The sequence below is a fragment of the Oncorhynchus tshawytscha genome, linkage group LG01, assembly GCF_018296145.1.
Source record: "Oncorhynchus tshawytscha isolate Ot180627B linkage group LG01, Otsh_v2.0, whole genome shotgun sequence".
In the NCBI taxonomy this organism is placed as follows: domain Eukaryota; kingdom Metazoa; phylum Chordata; class Actinopteri; order Salmoniformes; family Salmonidae; genus Oncorhynchus; species Oncorhynchus tshawytscha.
Genome location: NC_056429.1, coordinates 55,713,003 through 55,733,149, shown reverse-complemented (window position 1 = coordinate 55,733,149; position 20,147 = coordinate 55,713,003). Strand labels below are relative to the sequence as shown.

Genomic DNA, 20,147 nt, shown 5'->3' with positions numbered 1-20,147 from the left:
CCCTAAATAAAATCTGGTGCAACCAATTACCTTCAGAAGTCATATAATAAGTTTAATTAATGCCACCTGTGTGCAATGAAAGTGTCACATGATCTCAGTATATATACATCTGTTCTGAAAGGACCCAGAGTCTGCAACACCACTAAGCAAGGGGCACCACCAAGCAAGTGACACCATGAAGACCAAGGAGCTCTCCAAACAGGTCAGGGACAAGGTTGTGGGGGGAGTACAGATCGGTGTTGGGTTATAAAAACATATCCAAAACTTTGAACATTCCACAGAGCACCATAGAATCCATTATTAAAAAATGGAAAGAATATGGCACCACAACAAACCTGCCAAGAGAGGGCCGCTCACCAAAACGTACGGACCAGGCAAGGAGGGCATTAATCAGAGAGGCAACAAAGAGACCAAAGATAACCCTGAAGGAGCTGCAAAGCTCCATAGCGGAGATTGGAGTATCTGTCCATAGGACCACTTCAAGCCGTAGACTCCACAGAGCTGGGCTTTATGGAAGAGTGGCCAGAAAAAAGCCATTGCTTGAAGAAAAAAATTAACAAACACATTTGGTGTTCGCCAAAAGGCATGTAGGAGACTTCCCAACATATGGAAGAAAGTACTCTGGTCAGATGAGACTAAAATGTAGCTTTTTGTCCATCAAGGAAAATGCTATGTCTGGCGCAAACCCAACTCCTTTCATCACCCCAAGAACACCATCCCCACAGTGAAGCATGGTGGTGGCAGCATCATGCTGTGGGGATGTTTTTCATCGGCAGAGACTGGGAAACTGGTCAAAATTGAAGGAATGATGGATGACGCTAAATACAGGGAAATTCTTGAGGAAAACCTGTTTCAGTCTTCCGGAGATTTGAGACTTGAATGGAGGTTCACCTTCCAGCAGGACAATGACCCGAAGCATACTGCTAAAGCAACACTCGAGTGGTTTAAGGGGAAACATTTAAATGTCTTGGAATGGCCTAGTCAAAGCCCAGACCTCAATCCAATTGAGAATCTGTGGTAATGACATAAAGATTTCTGTACACCAGCAGAACCCATCCAACTTGAAGGAGCTGGATCAGTTTTGCCTTGAAGAATGGGCAAAAATCCCAGTACCGAGATGTGCCAAGCTTATAGAGACATACCCCAAGAGACTTGCATCTGTAATTGCTGCAAAAGGTGGCTCTACAATGTATTAACCTTGGGGGAATACTTACGCTCAAGTTTTCTGTTTTTTTGTCTTATTTCTTGTTTGTTTCACAATAAAAAATATTTTGCATCTTCAAAGTGGTAGGCATGTTGTGTAAATCAAATGATACAAACCCCCAAAAATCCATTTTAATTCCAGGTTGTAAGACAAAAAAATAGGAAATATTCCAAGGGGGTAAATACTTTCGCAAGCCACTGTATATATGAATAATGTGAAATAGTATTTTTGTTGTCTCTTGGTGTCTTTCTAATATATAACTCTTGTTTGAATTTAATGTCACATCTTTTGTTATTGTCTCTATCTGTTCGTGTACTTTGTCATCTATTTTTACATTTAATGTGGACCTCAGGAAGAGTAGCTGCAGCATGTGCAGTAGCTAATGAGGGTCCTAATAAACAAAACGTAAATCTAGAAATGATTGACTTATTTTGGTTAGTTATTGTCTGATGTTACACACATTCTCCTAAGACTGCCTTGATATTTACGGTGACCATGCGTGGTGTAGAGTCATTGACAGTACAGTAGCACTTACCTCGTGGGACAGGTAGAAGGCAGCGATCCCCAGGGGCCAGAAGCAGCACACCATGGAGAAGACGCTCAGGCCCAAGTGGTCTCTTGGTGGCATCATGAGGAAGTTGTCCTCACTCTCCGAGTCGCTCGAGTACTCGCTCTGTGAAAGCACAAAGAGTGAATACTTTGAGTGAATACTGCATGTCAAGAAAGGAGAGAGGTCTACAGAAGACTGCACTGTAGCGCATCATAGGGTGGCCTTGCTAATGTTTCGTTGAAATGATTTTCTGTCTTTATAGACTACAGATGACCTCTTGTTTTCCTCACCTCAGCACAGGTTTGTAAATACACTGACAGCTTGCACAGTTGGGCTCTCTAGCAGTCGATTTGCACCGGGAGGGCCCTGTACATATGTTCACCCAGACAGGGGCACGACTAGCCATGCCAGCTGGACAATGATGGGCAAAAAACAACCCACCACCTCGCCCTCTCTCGCTCTCTCTCTCTGCTTCCTCTCTCTCTCTTAGACACAGTGCCTTCAGAAAGTATTCACACCCCTTGACTTTTTCCAAAAAATTTTGTGTTACAGCCTGAATTCAATAATAATAATAATCAGGTTTAACATTATTTTTGAATGACTACCTCATCTCTGTACCCCACACATACAATTATCTCTAAGGTCCCTCAGACGAGCAGTGAAGTTGAACCACAGATTGAACCACAAAGACTAGAGAGGTTTTCCAATCCCTCTCAAAGAAGGTCAGCTATTGGTACATCAGACATTAAGTATCATTTTGAGCATGGTGAAGTTATTAATTATGCTTTGGATGGTGTATCAATAAACCCAGTTACTACAAAGATACAGGCGTCCTTCCTAACTCAGTTGCCAGAGTGGAAGGAAATCGCTCAGGGATTTCACCATGAGGGCAATGGTGAATTTAAAACAGTTTAATGGCTGTGGCAGGAGAAAACTGAGGATGGATCAACAACATTAACCTAAATAACAAAGTGAAAAGGAAGTCTGTACAGAGTAAAAAATATTTCAAAACATGCATCCTGTTTGCAATAAGGCACTAAATGAAAACTGCAACAAATGTGCTTTATGTCCTGAATACAAAGTGTTATGTTTGGGGGAAATCCAACACATCACTCACTGAGCATCACTCTTTATATTTTCAAGCATTGTGGTGACTGCATATTGTTATGAGTATGCTTGTCATCGGCAAGGAATAGGGAGTTTTTTAGGATAAAAAGAAATGGAATAGATCTAAGCACAGGCAAAATCCTAGAGGAAAGACTTTTTCAGTTTGCTTTCCAACAGACATTGGAAGACAAATTCACCCTTCAGCATGACAATAACCTAAAACAAGGCAAATATACACTGAAGTTGCTGAGTGGCCTAGTTAAATTTGACTTAAATCGCCTTTAAAATATATGGCAAGGTGGTTTCCAGAGTGGTGCAGTGGTCTAAGGCACTGCATCGCAGAGACTGGTGGCACAGTCGGCCACGACTCACCGCGATCGGGAGGTCCATGGGGCGAAGCACAACTGGCCTAGCGTCGTCCGGGTTAGGGAGCGTTTGGCCCGTAGGGATGTCCTTGTATCATCGCGCACTAGCGACTCCTGTGTCGGGCCGGGCGCAGTGCTGCTAACCAAGTCGCTAGGTGTACGGTGTTTCCTCCGACACATTGGTGCGGCTGGCTTCCGGGTTGGATGCGCACTGTGTTAAGAAGCAGTGCGGCTTGATTGGGTTGTGTTTCGGAGGACGCATCGCTTTCGACCTTCGTCTCTCCCGAGCCTGTACAGGAGTTGTAGCGAAGAGACAAGACAGTAACTACTAATAATTGGATACCACGAAATTGGGGAGAAAAGGGGGTAAAAAAAAAATGCAAAAAAAAAATGGCAAGATTTGAAAATGGCTGTCTAGCGATGATCAACAACCAACTTGACAGTGCTTGAATAATTTTTAAAATAATAATATGCAAATATTGTACAATCCAGGTGTTCAAAGTGCTTTCAGGCTTACCCAGAAAGACTCACAATTGTAATCGCTGCCAAAGGTGATTCTAAAATGTATTGACTCAGGGGTGTGAATACTTCTGTAAATTAAATATTTAATGTATTTCATTTTGAAGAAATTTGAGAGAAAAAAAATCTAAAAACATGTTTCAACTTTTTCATTATGGGGTATCATGTGTAGATTGAATCCATTTTTAATTCAGGCTGTAGGGCCATGCTTTATGGCCTTTAAAAAAAGAAGCTGCTTTAACCTTAATTTCCAGCATGATCCACTGGGTTTGCTGCAGGTAGAAAGTTCTAGGAAATGTTATTTTAATTGTCTCCAGTCAATCAATCAATCAATGTCTGGTTGTGCATGTGTGTTTGGTGGGGGAATCGCCTAAGTCAGCGGTGGCGTACCTCTGTGACCTTAATTGCACAAAGCCATTTGTCAGAGAATACTATTTGTAGTTCAATGATTCTAAACCTCACTTTGCTCAAGCTGATCCTTTCCAACGGACTTGTAAATTGTAGCTAAAAATGGGTCAGTTAGGGGCAGTTAAAGGAGAGAGTCAATCAAACCAAATGCAATATACTTCCATGGTTGGTTTCATTGACTCATGCTGGAAATAATGGTGAAAGCAAAGTGCCCCCCCAAAAAAAGCCAAAAAAGCATTGCCCTAATTATGAGGACATTCTTGTCCTGGAGGGTGGATTAGCAGGAAACTACAAGAAATCCTTGCACCTCTTCAGAACTCTAGCTAATTAACTTCAGATGGATCCTGAGCAAGACGCCAAAGAAATGTAATTCACAAATCTCATTCCAGACACAGTGCCTAAATCCGACGGTAATGGAGGCAGAAATGTGGCTGCATAATAGAAGAGTCAGATGCTCCATTAACTAGATTCTGAGACAGACTTCAACGTTCTATGAAAAATACCAGAGTACACAGTAAATGATATATGATAATTGAAGGGACTTAGATAGTAACTTAGACAGCCTATGTAAATTTGGAAGGCTTAGACATGTTTCACTCCACAAGTACTGTAAGAACATTGTGAAGGGCAGTCCAATAACAGAAACCCACGGGAATCGTGTTAAGTGTGCGGTACCGTATTTGTTATTCATTTTAAGGATAGTAATCCACAATTATTCTGTGGGCACCTCATACAGTTGAAGTAGGATGTTTACAAACACCTTAGCAAAATACATTTAAACTCAGTTTTTCACAATTCCTGACATTTAATCCTAGTAAATATTCCCTGTCTTAGGTCAGTTAGGATCACCACTTTATTTTAAGAATGTGAAAATGTCAGAATAATAGTAGAGAGAATGATTTATTTCAGATTTTGTTTCTTTCATTATATTCCCAGGAGGTCAGAAGTTTACACAAACTCAATTAGTATTTAGTAGCATTGCTTTTAAATTGTTTAACTTGAGTCAAACATTTTGGGTAGCCTTCCACAAGCTTCCCTCAATAAGTTGGGTGAATTTTGGCCCATTTCCTCCTTACAGAGCTGGTGTAACTGAGTCAGGTTTGTAGGCCTCCTTGCTCGCACACACTTTTTCAGTTCTGCCCACAAATTTTCTATACGATTGAGGTCAGGCCTTTCTGATGGCCACTACAATACCTTGACTTTGTTGTCCTTAAGCCATTTTGCCACAACTTTGGAAGTATGCTTGGGGTCATTGTCCATTTAGAAGACCCATTTGCGACCAAGCTTTAACTTCCTGACTGATGTCTTGAGATGTTGCTTCAATATATCCACGTAATTTTCTCCTCATGATGCCATCTATTTTGTGAAGTGCACCAGTCCCTCCTGCAGCAAAGCACCCCCACAACATGATGCTGCACCCCCCGTGCTTCATGGTTGAGAAGGTGTTCTTCAGCTTGCAAGCCACCCTCTTTTTCCTTCAAACATAATGATGGTCTTTATTGCCAAATAGTTGTATTTTTGTTTCATCAGACCACATGTCCCCATGTGCAGTTGCAAACCATAGTCTGGAGTTTTTATGGCGGTTTTGGAGCAGTGGCTCCTTTCTTGCTGCGCGGCCTCTCAGGTTATGTTGATATAGGACTTGTTTTACTGTGGATATAGATACTTTTGTACCTGTTTTCTTCCAGCATCTTCACAAGATCCTTTGCTGTTGTTCTGGGATTGATTTGCACTTTTCGCACCAAAGTACGTTCATCTCTAGGAGACAGAACGCGTCTCCTTCCTGAGCGGTATGACGACTGCGTGATCCCATTGTCACGTTCTGACCTTAGTTCCTTTGTTTTGTCTTTGTTTTAGTATGGTCAGGGCGTGAGTTGGGGTGGGCAGTCTGTTTGTTTTTCTATGTTGTATTTTGCGCTTGGCCTGGTATGGTTCTCAATCAGAGGCAGGTGTCGTTAGTTGTCTCTGATTGAGAATCATACTTAGGTAGACTTTTCACAACAGTGTTTCGTGGGTGAATGTTTTCTGTGTCTGTGTGTTCCACACGGAACTGTTTTGGTTTTCGTTTCTGTCTTTCACTTTGTTATTTTGTATTTGTATAGTGTTCGGTTTGTATTATTAAAATGGACACATACCACGCTGCAAATTGGTCCGACCTCTCTTACTCCTCATCAGAGGAAGACGACGAACGTTACACCCATGGTGTTTATACTTGCGTACTATTGTTTGTACAGATGAATGTGGTACCTTCATGCGTTTTTGGAAATTGCTCCCAAGGATGAATCAGACTTGTGGAGGTCTTCAATGTTTTTCTGAGGTCTTGGCTGATTTCTTTTGATTTTCCCATGATGTCAAGCAAAGAGGCACTGAGTTTGAAGGTAGGCCTTGAAATACATCCACAGGTACACCTCCGATTGACTCAAATGATGTCAATTAGCCTATCAGAACCTTCTAAAGCCATGACATAATTTTCTGGATTTTGCAAGCTGTTTAAAGGCACAGTCAACTTAGTGTATGTAAACTTTTGACCCACTGGAATTGTGATGCAGTGAATTATAAGTGAAATATTCTGTCTGTAAACAATAGTTGGAAAAATTACTTGTGTCATGCACAAAGTAGATGTCCTAACCGACTTGCCAAAACTATAGTTTGTTAACAAGAAATTGTGGAGTGGAATGAAAAATGAGTTTTAATGACTCCAACCTAAGTGTATGTAACCTTCCGACTTCAACTGTACATTATTACATTGCTGTGTATTTCAAAGAACCCACGTTGAGAATCCACTGAGCTAATTTTGTACTGAATAAGGGCCAAATGAAGAAGGGGAGTTTTTGTTGTTGTTGCTTTCTCTAAAGTATTACAACATACCGTAATAAAGATCTTATTAACTCAAATTAAGAATGCGCTATAAAAAGGGTGAAACCATGGTAATACCAGAAACCAACAGTTTAGTGTTGCCCGGCAAACATTTAGTATATAAATAACTAGTCTTTGAAGGTCACAAACACAGGGATAGGGAAATTATATATCCACAAGATAGCCATCTGAGCCCACATACAGAACATGTCTTCTCCTGCCTGGTCTGTCCAGAAGCCTCCTGAGCAGGGTAATGCCTGGGCTGTGCTACACCTGAATCAGAACAGTTGGCAGAGACAGTCAGACGCAGTGAATACCCAGTGGTCCAGACTGCCTCTCCCTTTTCCTCCTATTTCTCTTCTTCTCCCATCTCCTCCGTTCTCCTCTATCATCTCTCCTCCCCTGTCTCCTTTCACCATATCATCTCCTTTCTCCTCTCTCCATTCTAGCCTCTCTGAATTCTCAACAGAGCCTCTTTCATGCTGAGGCAGCCTATGAAAAGCCTGATATTTATCAGATGTCAAGCATAAAACGTTGCTCTCTGTGAACAGCTTCAAGGACCCAAGTGATCTTCGTCCTTCAGACAAAAACTTCTGTAATCCATCTGGTCCATTTGTATTTGGCTCTAAATGCAATAATAGAAACATATAATAGAATCTTCTAACCATACAGAAATACATTCATGTGTTTCATACATATAGCTATCCCTTAAAATGTTTACATTCTAATGTATTATGATAAAAGACAGAGCCCCCGAGCCTTACCTCCAGCTCTTGGAACTCATCATCATCGTCAATGTCATAAGACAGGGTCTGGATCTTTGCATCCTTCACAGACAGTTCCAGGAACTTTCCATCGGCAAACATCAGCCCATCCTTGGAGGCAGCAGAGGAGCCGGATGTCAAGTCCTCTATGAAGGTGGTCTCACAGCAATCCCCGACTCCTCCATCCCCCCAGGCCCGCAGCATGTTTTCAGAGTACAGGATCAGGTTGGGCCTGAAGCGGGGGTCCATGCCCTGGGGCAGAGCGCTGGGGTTGAGCAGCTGTGGGGGTCCCCCTCCTCCGCCCACCCCCTGACCATTCTGCTCCTGCTGAGGGGACAGGTTGACCACCATGTGACCCTGGTACTGGGGGGCCGAGTACACCGACACCAGCCCTTCTTTAGTCTCTACCATCAAGCTGCGGGTGTTGATCAGACCATTGTGCTTGCAGGAGGCCAGCCCTGCATTCCTTCCTCTCCCGATTGGAGAAGTCATCCGCTGGGTGGGGGGCTCAGCCTCGACAGCCTGGCTCGAGCCTGACCCCGCTCCCTGTCCTGGTCCACTCTCCATCCTGGCTTAGAGAGCTGGATTGTTTGATCAAATCCCCTCCTCTTTAAAGGCCTCTCTCATAGGGGCCTTGGGTTGGGGAAGGCATGGGATGGCAGGCTGCACTCTCCTGTGGGAGGTCATATTAAAATGGTTTAGCAGATAAAAAGGTATTTTGTATTCAATTTGCCTTGTTGTTGTTTTCATCAAAAGCAGTATAAACCCAGACAAAGCTTTAAACCGTTCATACTTCCTCTATTTAGGTTACTGAATTGGTATTTCAAATGAGAAAATAATCATTTTTAAATCAGTGTTGGGCTTTCTGCCTATTTTCATGTAGTCTTGCACATGTTGATTTATTTTGGTGAATCCAGCTCAGTCAGAAACATGGCCAGGTAGAGGGTTTAAGAAAAAGTGAAGAGGAGTGTTTTGTCAATTAACATCCACCATCTCTGTGAAGATTTAATGGCACAGCTGCTAGTCACAAAACATAAACCCTGCCAAGCATTAAATCCCAAGGTGTTCGTTGCTGCCTAAGGCACTTCTAACTCCCAACCTATTTCACTTTGCCTTTTATCTGGTGGGGTATGTACCAACAAATACATTTTGTTGTCAAACACACACATGCCCGAAAGCACATACACACACAAAAACACACACATGCACAGCACACACGCCTCACCCTCGATCCCTCTCTCAGCCTGCAAAGATTTTGGTTCTCAACCATGCAAATGTAGTCCCTGCATATGCAGTAACATTTCATGTCAGAGCCATTGATAATCTATCGGCATGCTCTACCTTGCCAAGGCCTGGAATGAAAAGGCCATTTTTGCTAGGTTCAGCAGTAAACTGTGTGTGCAGCATGAGAAACGGGCCACTGCAGGGGAGGCTCTAATGGACAAGACATCCTGGGCAGTTTTTGAGTGTATTGCCACAGACTGTGAGAACAGATTCCCGTGCAGAACCCTGTGACCAATTAAACGCCTCACTGAATGTGGGAGGTATTGGGACTTCCTTGGCTTAATTTCAAGCCTTCATTTTTTTGCTTTTTGTCTTTTGCTGAAGAGTTCAATGACCTGCTTTGCATTCATGGCCTCGGGGAAAGTTAACCAACAGCTTTAAAGCATGTTCTTGCTTTAATTAGCTAATTAAAGGCTCCAGTGGAATTAAAATGGACTGCCACTGTTCCCTTTCTATCACCTTCAATGCTCAAAGCCAATGTCAAAGCTAAAGCCTATTGGAGGGAGAGTCCTTCAACTGTTCAACATTGCAATCTCTATTTACATTATGAGAATATCTAGCAGGTCACGTTTTGGCTCAGTGGCAGTCACAACACAGTGCTATCTCTGAGCATATGACCACAATTGGCACTCACAAGACCAAGCTTTTAAAGGCTTGACTCGGCACTGAGCCTCTGAAACCATTGGAGTACATAACTAGCCTTGCAATACAGACAATAATGGGAGTCATTATTCTGAAAAGATACTAGATGGGCCACTTTGAAAGGGACTATAGCTCCCTGTTGACAAGAAGTCAATGAATTGAGAATGTGAAATGAAGTGACAATTGGTACCCCTTGCAACACTAAAATACAATGGAAACAGTGAAGATCATGTTTCCATACAGTCCAATGACCTCTATTGACATTTTTTTTTAAATACAGAAAAGTACATGTTTTGAAGCTATCAATCAGGCCAGATAATGTTAACGTTTTCAAATAATGAGTGTTAGGGTAGCCTACCAGTCGACAATTTAACTTTCCATGAAAGCAATATACAGTATCTCAGTTTGCGGGTTATAGCCAGGCTAAGGGTTGACCAATTTCCTTGAATTTTCATAGTATACATAGTGCATGCAATACTGGTTCAGTAAAATAACTTAGTCCATTCGAATGAATTAGAGTGTAAACTAATCCAAGTGTAGGACATGACACATGTGAATGGAGAAGTAGGCTAAAACATGGTCAGCACCGGATCAAAATAGCCGCACGAAGTCTCCTCCAGTGAATGAAGGAGCTATCCATGGTGCTGTCATTCAAGGTCCTTTGTTTACCTTGTTTGTAACGAGCACCGGACCGTCGTCAGGGCCCAGACATCCATCACTCATCTTGAAACAAAATCAGCCTTATATGATATACAGCCCACGCGGAAATGCGGCAATATCGTTGATGTTATTGTGAAGCATATGTATTAAAAAAAAGCTAGTAGCCTACCCTTTTGGTACATTTATCTGCATCGCCCAAAAAAACGAATCATTGAAAATACCAACTGGGCAAAAACTGGTTGCATCAACGTTGTTTCCACGTCATTTCAACAACCACAAAAATACATCTGATGACGTTGAATCAACGTGGAAAACTGATTGGATTTGCAAAAAGTAATCAACATAAGGGAATTTCGTCTTTTTTTCACCCAACCTTTAACCTAAATCCAGTGACATAGTGACATTTTGTTGAATTCACATGAGTTTACTTCTCAACCTAATGTAAATCAACACTAGACGTTTAAATGATGTATTTTCCCAGTGGCTAACTAACATTTACAGGCTTGCTTGTGTTCTTCGCACTCTCCTCAATTCTTTAAAACCCAATGTCCTGAATAAAATTGACAAATGTAGGTTACACTTATATTTGAATTGTGAATAATTTACGAAGACAGTGTTATTTGGTTATGCGCTGGTGTCATCTTGGTGCAATCATTCATTGCTGTAACCTACTTGTTCGTGATCTGACTGGCAAGGCATTCACACACACACTTACCTTCCAAGGTGAAAGGGCGTTCTGCGGCGAATAGGCTGGGTCCCGTGGGAAACATAAGTGGACAGAGGGTTTATCAATACGTCAGGGCTCGTTCCCTTTCTCTGGTAATTATCTACAAGCTATCCCATATACATCTAGCCAGAACTCCGAGTCTCCGCCTAATCTGCCCAAAAGTGTTAAACCCAAGCCTCAACAGTCCGATTTCCACCCTCCAAAAAACAGAGCAAAAAACATCAGTCAATTACACTTTTCTTTTGTATGCCTGCATTGGGGGTGTTGCAGTTGGCTTCTGCTCAGATTGGATGAATCCAGCGGGGAACAGATGCAGCAGCATGCAAGCAACACAAGCTACAGACATACCACAAGAAGAGCATCTTACTTGTGAAGCGAAGGCAGCTGCACTGTGCTTTGTATGTGAACGTGTCGAATAGAAACCTTTCAGACCTTACCTAGGCTATCAGTCTAGTGTTGGATGAAGGTCCCAAGCAAAATGGGACAGTTTACCCCATGGTCCTAAAGAATGCGGGTTCTTTCAACTCGTTTTCATACTTTTTCATGCTGAAATATAGGGTTTTTTGAATAGGATTACATTATCAATGAACCATCAATATCAATGAACCATGGTTAAGTAACCCATCTGCTACTATTATATTAGGTAAATCCTATACCTCATTTTATATTTACAAATATTACAATGTAATGTTGTGGTTGTTGAAGGAGGCATTATTGAGTTTCTTGCTTGCTGTTGCTTGTCATATCAAATAATCGGATGCTGCCCCCAGGTGTATCTGTGCTTGAACAACAAGAGGTGCTACTTTAAATCTTACTGAATTTCTTGTTGAACAGAAATTGAATTCAAAGAATGAATAATTTTTTTGCATATAGTATTTTGATATCTAAAAGACAATATATTTCAGCACTAGACAGCTCCAATTTACAGATAAAATAGATTATGAACTAAGCTAAGCAAAAAAGAAAAATCCTCATGAGTGATTATAAAATTGTGTAAACATCCTGATTGAAGTGTTACCAATCAGTTTCAAATATAAGTTGATTTTTAACTTGATTTTGCTGATTTATTCTAATCAAATGCTTTCCTTCAAGATCTACATGCATGCATGAGCTTGTTGTAAATGTATTCATGTTTTCCAAATGATGTTGTGTTAGAGCCTGAATTTAAAATGGATTGATTACGTTTAGTTTTTTTTTGTCACTGGCCTACACACAATACCCCATAATGTCAAAGTGGAATGATATTGTTATGGCGAGCCTAAATTAAAAATGTCTTAACAAGTCTCAAAAAGTTGGACTCACTGTGTGTGCAATAATAGTGTTTAACATGATTTTTGAATGACTACCTCTTCTCTGTACCCCTGCTTAGCTCCATTCCATTTATTTCTTATCCTCCCCAGTCCTTACCGATGACAAGAATACCCATGACATAATGCAGCCACCACTATGCTTGAAAATATGGAGAGTGGTACTCAGTAATGTGTTGTATTGAATTTTACCCAAACATAACACTTTGTATTCAGGACAAAAAGGTAATTGCTTGGCCACGTGTTTTGCAGTATTACTTTAGTGCCTTGTTGTAAACAGGGTGCATGTTTTGGAATATTTGTATTCTGTACATACTTCCTTCTTTTCACTTTGTTAATAAGGTTAGTATTGGGTAGTAATTACAATGTTTTTGATCCATCCTCAGTTTTCTTCTATCACAGCCATTACACTCTGTAACTGTTTTAAACTCACCATTGGCCTCATGGTGAAATCCCTGAGCAGTTTCCTTCCTCTCTGGCAACTGAGTTAGGAAGGACGCCTGTATCTTTGTAGTGACTGGGTGTATTGATACACCATCCAAAGTGTAATTTATAACTTCACCATGCTCAAATGATATATCTACCAACAGATGCCCTTCTATGTGAGGCACTATAAATCTGTTTGAAATTCGCTGCTCGACTGAGGGACCTTACAGATAATTGTATGTGACAGGTAAAATCCTGGAGGAAAATCCGGTTCGGTCTGCTTTCCACCAGACACTGGGAGATGAATTCACCTATCAGCAGGACAATAAACTAAAACACAAGGCCTAATCTACACTGGAGTTGCTTACCAAGAAGAAAGTGAATGTTCTTGAGTGGCCGAGTTACAATTTTGCCATAAATCTACTTTAAAATCTATGGCAAGACCTGAAAATGGTTGTCTACCAATGATCAACAACCAATTTGACAGAGCTTGAAGAATTTTGAAAATAAGAATGGGCAAATGTTGCACAATCCAGGTGTGGAAAGCTCTTAGAGACTTACCCTGAGACTCACAGCTGTAATCGCTGCCAAAGGTGCTTCTACAACGTATTGACACAGGGTGTGAATACTTATGTCATTTCGATATTTCTATATTTCATTTTCAATGAATTAGCAAACTTTCTAAAAACATGTTTTCACTTTGCCATTATGTACTATTTCGTGTAGATGGGTGAGAAAACAAATATATTTAATACATTTTGAATTCAGGCTGAAACAACTAAATGTGGAATTAGTCAAGGAGTGTGAATACTTTCTGAAGGCACTGTACAGTACATAAATAGATCCCCACCTACCTACATGTACTTCTTACCATTGAGCTATTCCCTAACCCAAATCCCCTTTAGAGTATGTCTGGGTGACTCTCCATATTCTGACATGACAAAAAGGTCTTAGTGCCACCAGAAATTGATCATCACTCTTATTGGTACTACATAACAATTGTTATTGTTGCTAGTGAATTTATTGTAGAGGTTGTGTACACCCATAAAGGGCAGCAAGTGCTAGGGAAGCTATGTACATCACCATTAACTAATAGAACAAGAGATCAGAAATTCTGGGATGCATCAAGCTGCAGATTATGTGCACTGAAGGCATGTGTGTGTGTCTCAGATGTGTTTATATTTTTGTGAACAATTGTTTTTATTGGGTCACATCAGAGGATGGTTGCCAAGATGTTGCTGACAGACACGGTTGCACTGTTTCGAGCTCCTACCCAACATTGCAGGATTTCGTTTTTTTTTTGTGATACTTTTTACATTATTTGCTCAGAACGTTTCTAGTATTATTACCTACAGCCCAAAATAACTTTGGGATATTAGATTGGTGTTCACTCACCAGAAATTCAACTAGAAATTTGACTTCCCTGGCCTGGATCCTTTGTTTGAACTTCCAGAGGCTGCCCCATTCATCCCGGGTGCAAAACCAAAACGTTGACAAAGGAGAAGAGGGAGGAGAAGTGGGGTTCTAGTCATACTCAGGTGGCGAACAAACCATCCACCACTTCCGAGTATATTACTCACTAATGTTCAGTCCCTGGGCATTAAGTAGACGAGGTCAAGGCGAGGATCTCCTTCCAGAGAGACATAAAGGACTGTAACAAACTCTGTTTTACGGAATCATGGCTCTCTCCGTGAAACTCTCTGTGAAACACCCCTATACCTACAGAGGTATTGGGGTGTTTGTAATGATTAACAACTCATGGTGTGATTGTGGTAACGTACAAGAAGTCCTTGTTCTCCTGATCTGAAATACCTCACCATCAAATGCTGACCGTATTACGTGTATATCCCCCCCAAGCCGTCACCGCAATGGCTCTCAAGGAACTACACTGCACTTTGTGCAAACTGGAAACAGCATATCCATTTATTGTAGCTGGGGAATTTCATTTAAAAAAAATCTCCTGAAACGCTCCTGAAATTCTATCAACACATCTTCTGTGCTACACGCAGAGAGAACACACTTTAAAAAATACCTTCCAGGACAGACTAAATGGCCCTCCCTCCCCCGCCCTCCCTTTGCAAATCAGCAAAACTGAAAGCGTGAACCACCGCATTTAACCATGGCAAGGTGACTGGGAACATGGACGTGTACAAAAAGACCAGCTATGACCTCCGTAAGGCAATCAAAGAAGCAAAACGACAGTACAGGGACCAAGTGGAGTCACAATTCAACGGCTCAGACACGAGACGCATGTGGCAGGGGCTCCAGACAATCACAGATTATAAAGGGAAAGCCAGCCACATTTCGGACGTAGACACCTCGCTCCCGGACAGGCTATGAGCCTCTCAAAGCACTTAATGATGACAGAAGTGAGTGCTACACAGTGAAAGTCATTTAATGCAGTTATGTTTGCTTTCTTGGGTACATGAACAATGGTGAACATTTTGAAGCAAGTGGGGACAATGGATTGGGATAGGGAGAGATTGTATTTGTTTGTAAACACTCCAGCCAGCTGGTCTGCACATGCTCTGAGGATGCGGCTTGGGGTGCCATCTGGGCCGGCAGCCTTGTGAGGTTTAACACACTTAAATGTCTTACTTACGTCGGCCTCGAAGATCAGGAGCACTCATCCTTCGTAACTACTGCTATACATACCTTTTCTATTCACATACTGTCCATATTATCTGTACACACCATTCACAAACATATATACTGCATTAGTATTCCAGACTCTAGTCCAGAAGCTAATTTCCTGCAATTCTATTCATTTTGCAATGGGGTTTGTACTGTGTATTTAAATTCTGTATTCTCAACAGCTCATTCTAATTTTTCTATGACTGTACATTGCATTTTAGTTACAGTTTCTTGCGAAAGTATTCACCACCTTGGCATTTTTCCTATTTTGTTGCCTTACAACCTGTAATTAAAATGGATTTTTTTGGGGGGTTGTATCATTTACACAACATGCCTACCACTTTGAAGATGCTAAATATTTTTTATTGTGGAAACAAACAAGAAATAAGACAAAAAAATTGAAAACTTGAGCGTAAATATTCACCCCTCCACATTTACATGTTTCCCCTTAAACCACTTATGTTGCTTTAGCAGTATGCTTCGGGTCATTGTCCTGCTGGAAGGTGAACCTCCATTCCAGTCTCAAATCTCTGGAAGACTGAAACAGGTTTGCCTCAAGAATTTCCCTGTATTTAGTGTCATCCATCAATTCTGACCTGTTTCCCAGTCTCTGCCGATGAAAAACATCCCCCCAGCATGATGCTGTCACCACCATGTTTCGTTGGGGGGGATGGTATTCTCAGGGTGATGAGAGGTGTTGGATTTGCACCAGACATGGCATTTTTGTTGATGGCCAGACAGCTACATTTTAGTCTCATCTGACCAGAGTACCTTCTCCCATATGTTTGGGGAGTCTCCCACATGCCTTATGGCAAACAGAAACGTGTTTGCTTATTTTTTTCTTTAAACATTGGCTTTTTTCTAGCCACCCTTCCGTAAAGCCCAGCTCTGTGGAATATATGGCTTAAAGTGGTCCTATGGACAGATACTCCAATCTCCGCTGTGGAGCTTTGCAGTTCCTTCAGGGTTATCTTTGGTCTCTTTGTTGCCTCTCTGATGAATGCCCTCCTTACCTGGTCTGTGAGTTTTGGTGGGCAGCCCTCTCTTGGCAGGTTTATTGTGGTGCCATATTCTTTCCATTTTTTAATAATGGATTTAATGGTGCTCAGTGGGATGCTCAAAGTTTTGTATATTTTTTTATAACCCAACCCTGATCTGTACTCCCCCACAACTTTGTCCCTGACCTGTTTGGCGAGCTCCTTGGTCTTCATGGTGTAGCTTGCTTGGTGTTGCCCGTTTCTTAGTGGTGTTGCAGACTCTGGGTCGCCAGTAGACAATGGACCTGATCGGACAGCTCAGAGCTTCTGCTCTTTTCTGTCCATAAGAAAAAATTGGATCGGTGAAAGAGGCAGGGCAGGCCAGGAGCAAGGAAGGAGGGTGTGGTCAAGCAAGGCATCCCCTGAGGCTAGATGCCCTAGGGTTTTTATCAGAGCGGGCGTAGATTAGTTTAGCTTTTTTTATTTTCCCGACATGAGTTTGTGGTGTTTACTTTAAAAAATAAAATAGAAATAAAAAATAAAAGATAGAAAACATCATAAAAATGTTAGCTCACAACTGTGCAGGGGGAGAGGGGTGGGGGCGCTAAAGGAGTGCATTTTACACACTTTCATACACACACAATTGATTGTTTTTCAAAATATTTTTAATTTTTTTTTGTATTATTATTATTTTTCTTCTCCCCTTTCCTCTCTTCTAGGTCAGTTTCAGCATTATGAACATGGGTGTATCTGTGGTCTATTTGGCCTGTCCCACGGCTTCCTTCAATGATGGGTTGTGAGCGGCTCTGTTGATGAACTTCTGGCCAATGATTGACTGTCTATTGTTGATTGATGTCAGTCCAGATATGCTGTTAACGTAGTGATTGCTGATGTATCTTGGTAGTCTATAAGCCATTTTTATTGCTATGAACTCTTCAGGTGCATGGATTCTACAAGGTGTCGGAAACGTTTCACAGACGATGTTGGTCCATGCTAAAGCGATGGCATTACGCAGTTGCTGCAGATTGGACGGTGTACGTTCATGTTGCAAACAGCCAAATCCATCTCATCCCAAAAATGCTCTATTGGGTTTGGTCAGCAACAATGTTCAGATAAGCTGATAACCTGGATGGCAGGAAGCTTGGCACCAGTGATGTACTGGGCCGTTCGCACTACCCTCTGTAGCGCCTTACAGTCAGATGCCGAGCAGTTGCCATACCAGGCGGTGATGCAACTTGTCAGGATGCTCTCGATTGTGCAGCTGTAGACGCAACAGGACTGGGATTCGATGGACCAGGCAATGTTTTTCCACTCCTCAATTGTCCAGTGTTGGTGATCATATGCACACTGGAGCTGCTTATTTTTAGCTGATAGGAGTGGAACCCGGTGTGTTCTTCTGCTGCTATATCCTATCCGTGACAAGGATTGACGAGCTGTGCTTTCTGAGATGTCGTTCTGCACACCACTGTTGTACTGCGCTGTTAATTGTCTGTTTGTGGCCCACCTGTTAGCTTGCACAATTCTTAACATTCTCTTTCAACCTCTCTCATCAATCAGCTGTTTTCGCCCACAGGACTGCCGCTGCCTGGATGTATTTTGTTTGTCGCACCATTCTCTGTAAACCCTAGACACTGTTGTGCATGAAAAGCTCAGGGGGGCGGCCGTTTTGGGGATACTGTATCCGGCGAGCCTGGCACCGACGATCATACCACGCTCAACGTTGCTTAGGCGGATTGTTATGGCTGAATTAACAGCAGGTTTTTTTTTTTGTGCCCATTCTAACGTTCAATTGAACAGTAACTGAATGCCTCAATGCCTTTCTGCCTGCTTTATATAGCAAGCCACTGCCACATAACTCACTGTCTATAGGAGCAATCCCTTTTTGTGAATGGGTTGGTGTACATAATAAACTGTGCAATGAGTGTATTGTTATCTATCTTAAATGACAGGACTTTCACGAATGTTATGATATTATCGTGACGTTTATTTCAAAACATTAGGGGGGGTGGCAATACACATTTTTGGGATGGGTCCGCCATAACACTAACAGAGAAGAATAATAAAACATTAGGGGTGAGAGGCTATGCAGACAAGCCTGATGCCCAAAATGTATGATTTATGCGCAGCGAGATGGATGCCGCTTTCAAGACAACTTGTAACTCGGAAACTCGCGCAGAGTTTCTCCACTGGGAAAATATCAGAATCGAACACAGCCATAGAATCGGTTTAGTCAGTTGTCTAATGAGCCCTTCCCAGCTAGCTAGTTTATGCTTGTGGCTAGAAACTTCAACCAGAATTTCAAATTTATCTGCCGAAGTTGGGACTTAAAAAAAAAGAAATGTAAGATGTAATGCCGTAGATTAACATGTTCGGAGAATATCACTACAATAAATGTGCTTTAGCTGTCACATTGGCCTGATATTGGCTACAATATTCTAGATTGTTAATTCTCTTTACTGCAGGATAACAAGTGCTCGGCAAGCGGGACACACTGCATGTTGTTGTGTTACTATGGAACGCCGTTTGGGCCATACTATGGACATGTACATTGGACGCAACCCGGATATAGACCGTCCATGAATCGGAGTATGCGAATCTGAATAGATTACGATGAAAACAACGGTAGGACATCTTGGACGAAGTCTCAAATTCTTTGTTGGAAATGGAAATGGCCGTTTCTGACGTGACGTGAACAATGTAATATTCTATGAAAGAAACTGTTCCTCTTTACTTCCGTAGCATTCCACCTAATGTGGGGGAGGCTATACGGACACGCCTCGTGCCCAAATTCGCAGTTGAAAGTTGATTTGAGACAAATGATTTGGTTTAGTTGGTTCAGTCAGTTGTTCTGACGAGCACTTCCCAGCTCGCTATTTATGCTGGCTAGCTGACAACAGCAGCGTTGCGCTAGTTAAAAATTGTAAAAGAAAGTGATTATTTCAATTGTAGTTATATTTAGAGTAGGATAACAGCCTACTTGATATAGCATGAGCAGCAATTAATGAATCATGTAAACCTAAAACATGAGACATTGGATGAAAATAAAATGTTTTTTCGGTTGCAGTGACTTAGACCGCTGCGCAACTCGGGAGGATGGCTATATCAATATTTCCTCCACCAGTTCTTGCATAATTAATTTTACTGACACAAAAACATCGCACCATGTTGAAAAAACAAATGATCTGTTGGAATTTATACAATTGTACCACAAATAGGATACATGTCATGATTAAAAATAAATAAATAAGGTATGACTTTACTAGCATACTGGCATAAAAACTGGATGGAATGGAAACGCGATTAGTGACTAAAAATAACCGCAGAAGAGTTTTGAAATCTTCCACATCCCATTTGAATCAGCTTTCGTTTTGTTAGAGAAAAACATGCTACTTATTGTTTTCTATAAAATGTTTTGCACAATTAATTTACTTAGTTTTGATCACTTTACACTTATTGAGCGATAGACCCCAGTAAATGTAATTTGCCTAATGAAACGCGAGTGATGGAGAAGAACCATATTGTTTCAAGCAAGTGCATTTCCAACCACGTTCACTCGCCTCGATTAACTTCGACCTTTTTTAAAAGAGGCGAGAGATGACGCAGGAGGTTAGCAAATCGAATTGATAAAAGGCCGGTGACCGGAACCCTGCACCCTTGTTTGCAAAGCGAAATACTTGGATTCCGAGTTTCCCCACTTGGGAGGTATCAGAATCAACC

The 20,147-nt window shown here is 41.6% G+C and overlaps 1 protein-coding gene across 1 annotated transcript in view; it reads right to left on the bottom strand.

Moving 5' to 3' along the window:
- LOC112253555 (synapse differentiation-inducing gene protein 1) overlaps positions 1-11,513 on the bottom strand; it is a 28,067-nt gene extending 16,554 nt beyond the window's left edge. The window contains exons 1-3 of the mRNA XM_024425503.2: positions 11,075-11,513; positions 7,774-8,446; positions 1,740-1,877 (exon numbers count right to left, since the gene is read on the bottom strand). Of these exons, the coding sequence (XP_024281271.1) occupies positions 1,740-1,877; positions 7,774-8,340 (705 nt within the window). The 5' untranslated portion in view covers positions 8,341-8,446; positions 11,075-11,513. The remainder of the gene's footprint in view (positions 1-1,739; positions 1,878-7,773; positions 8,447-11,074) is intronic.
- Between the last annotated feature and the right edge of the window lie 8,634 nt (positions 11,514-20,147).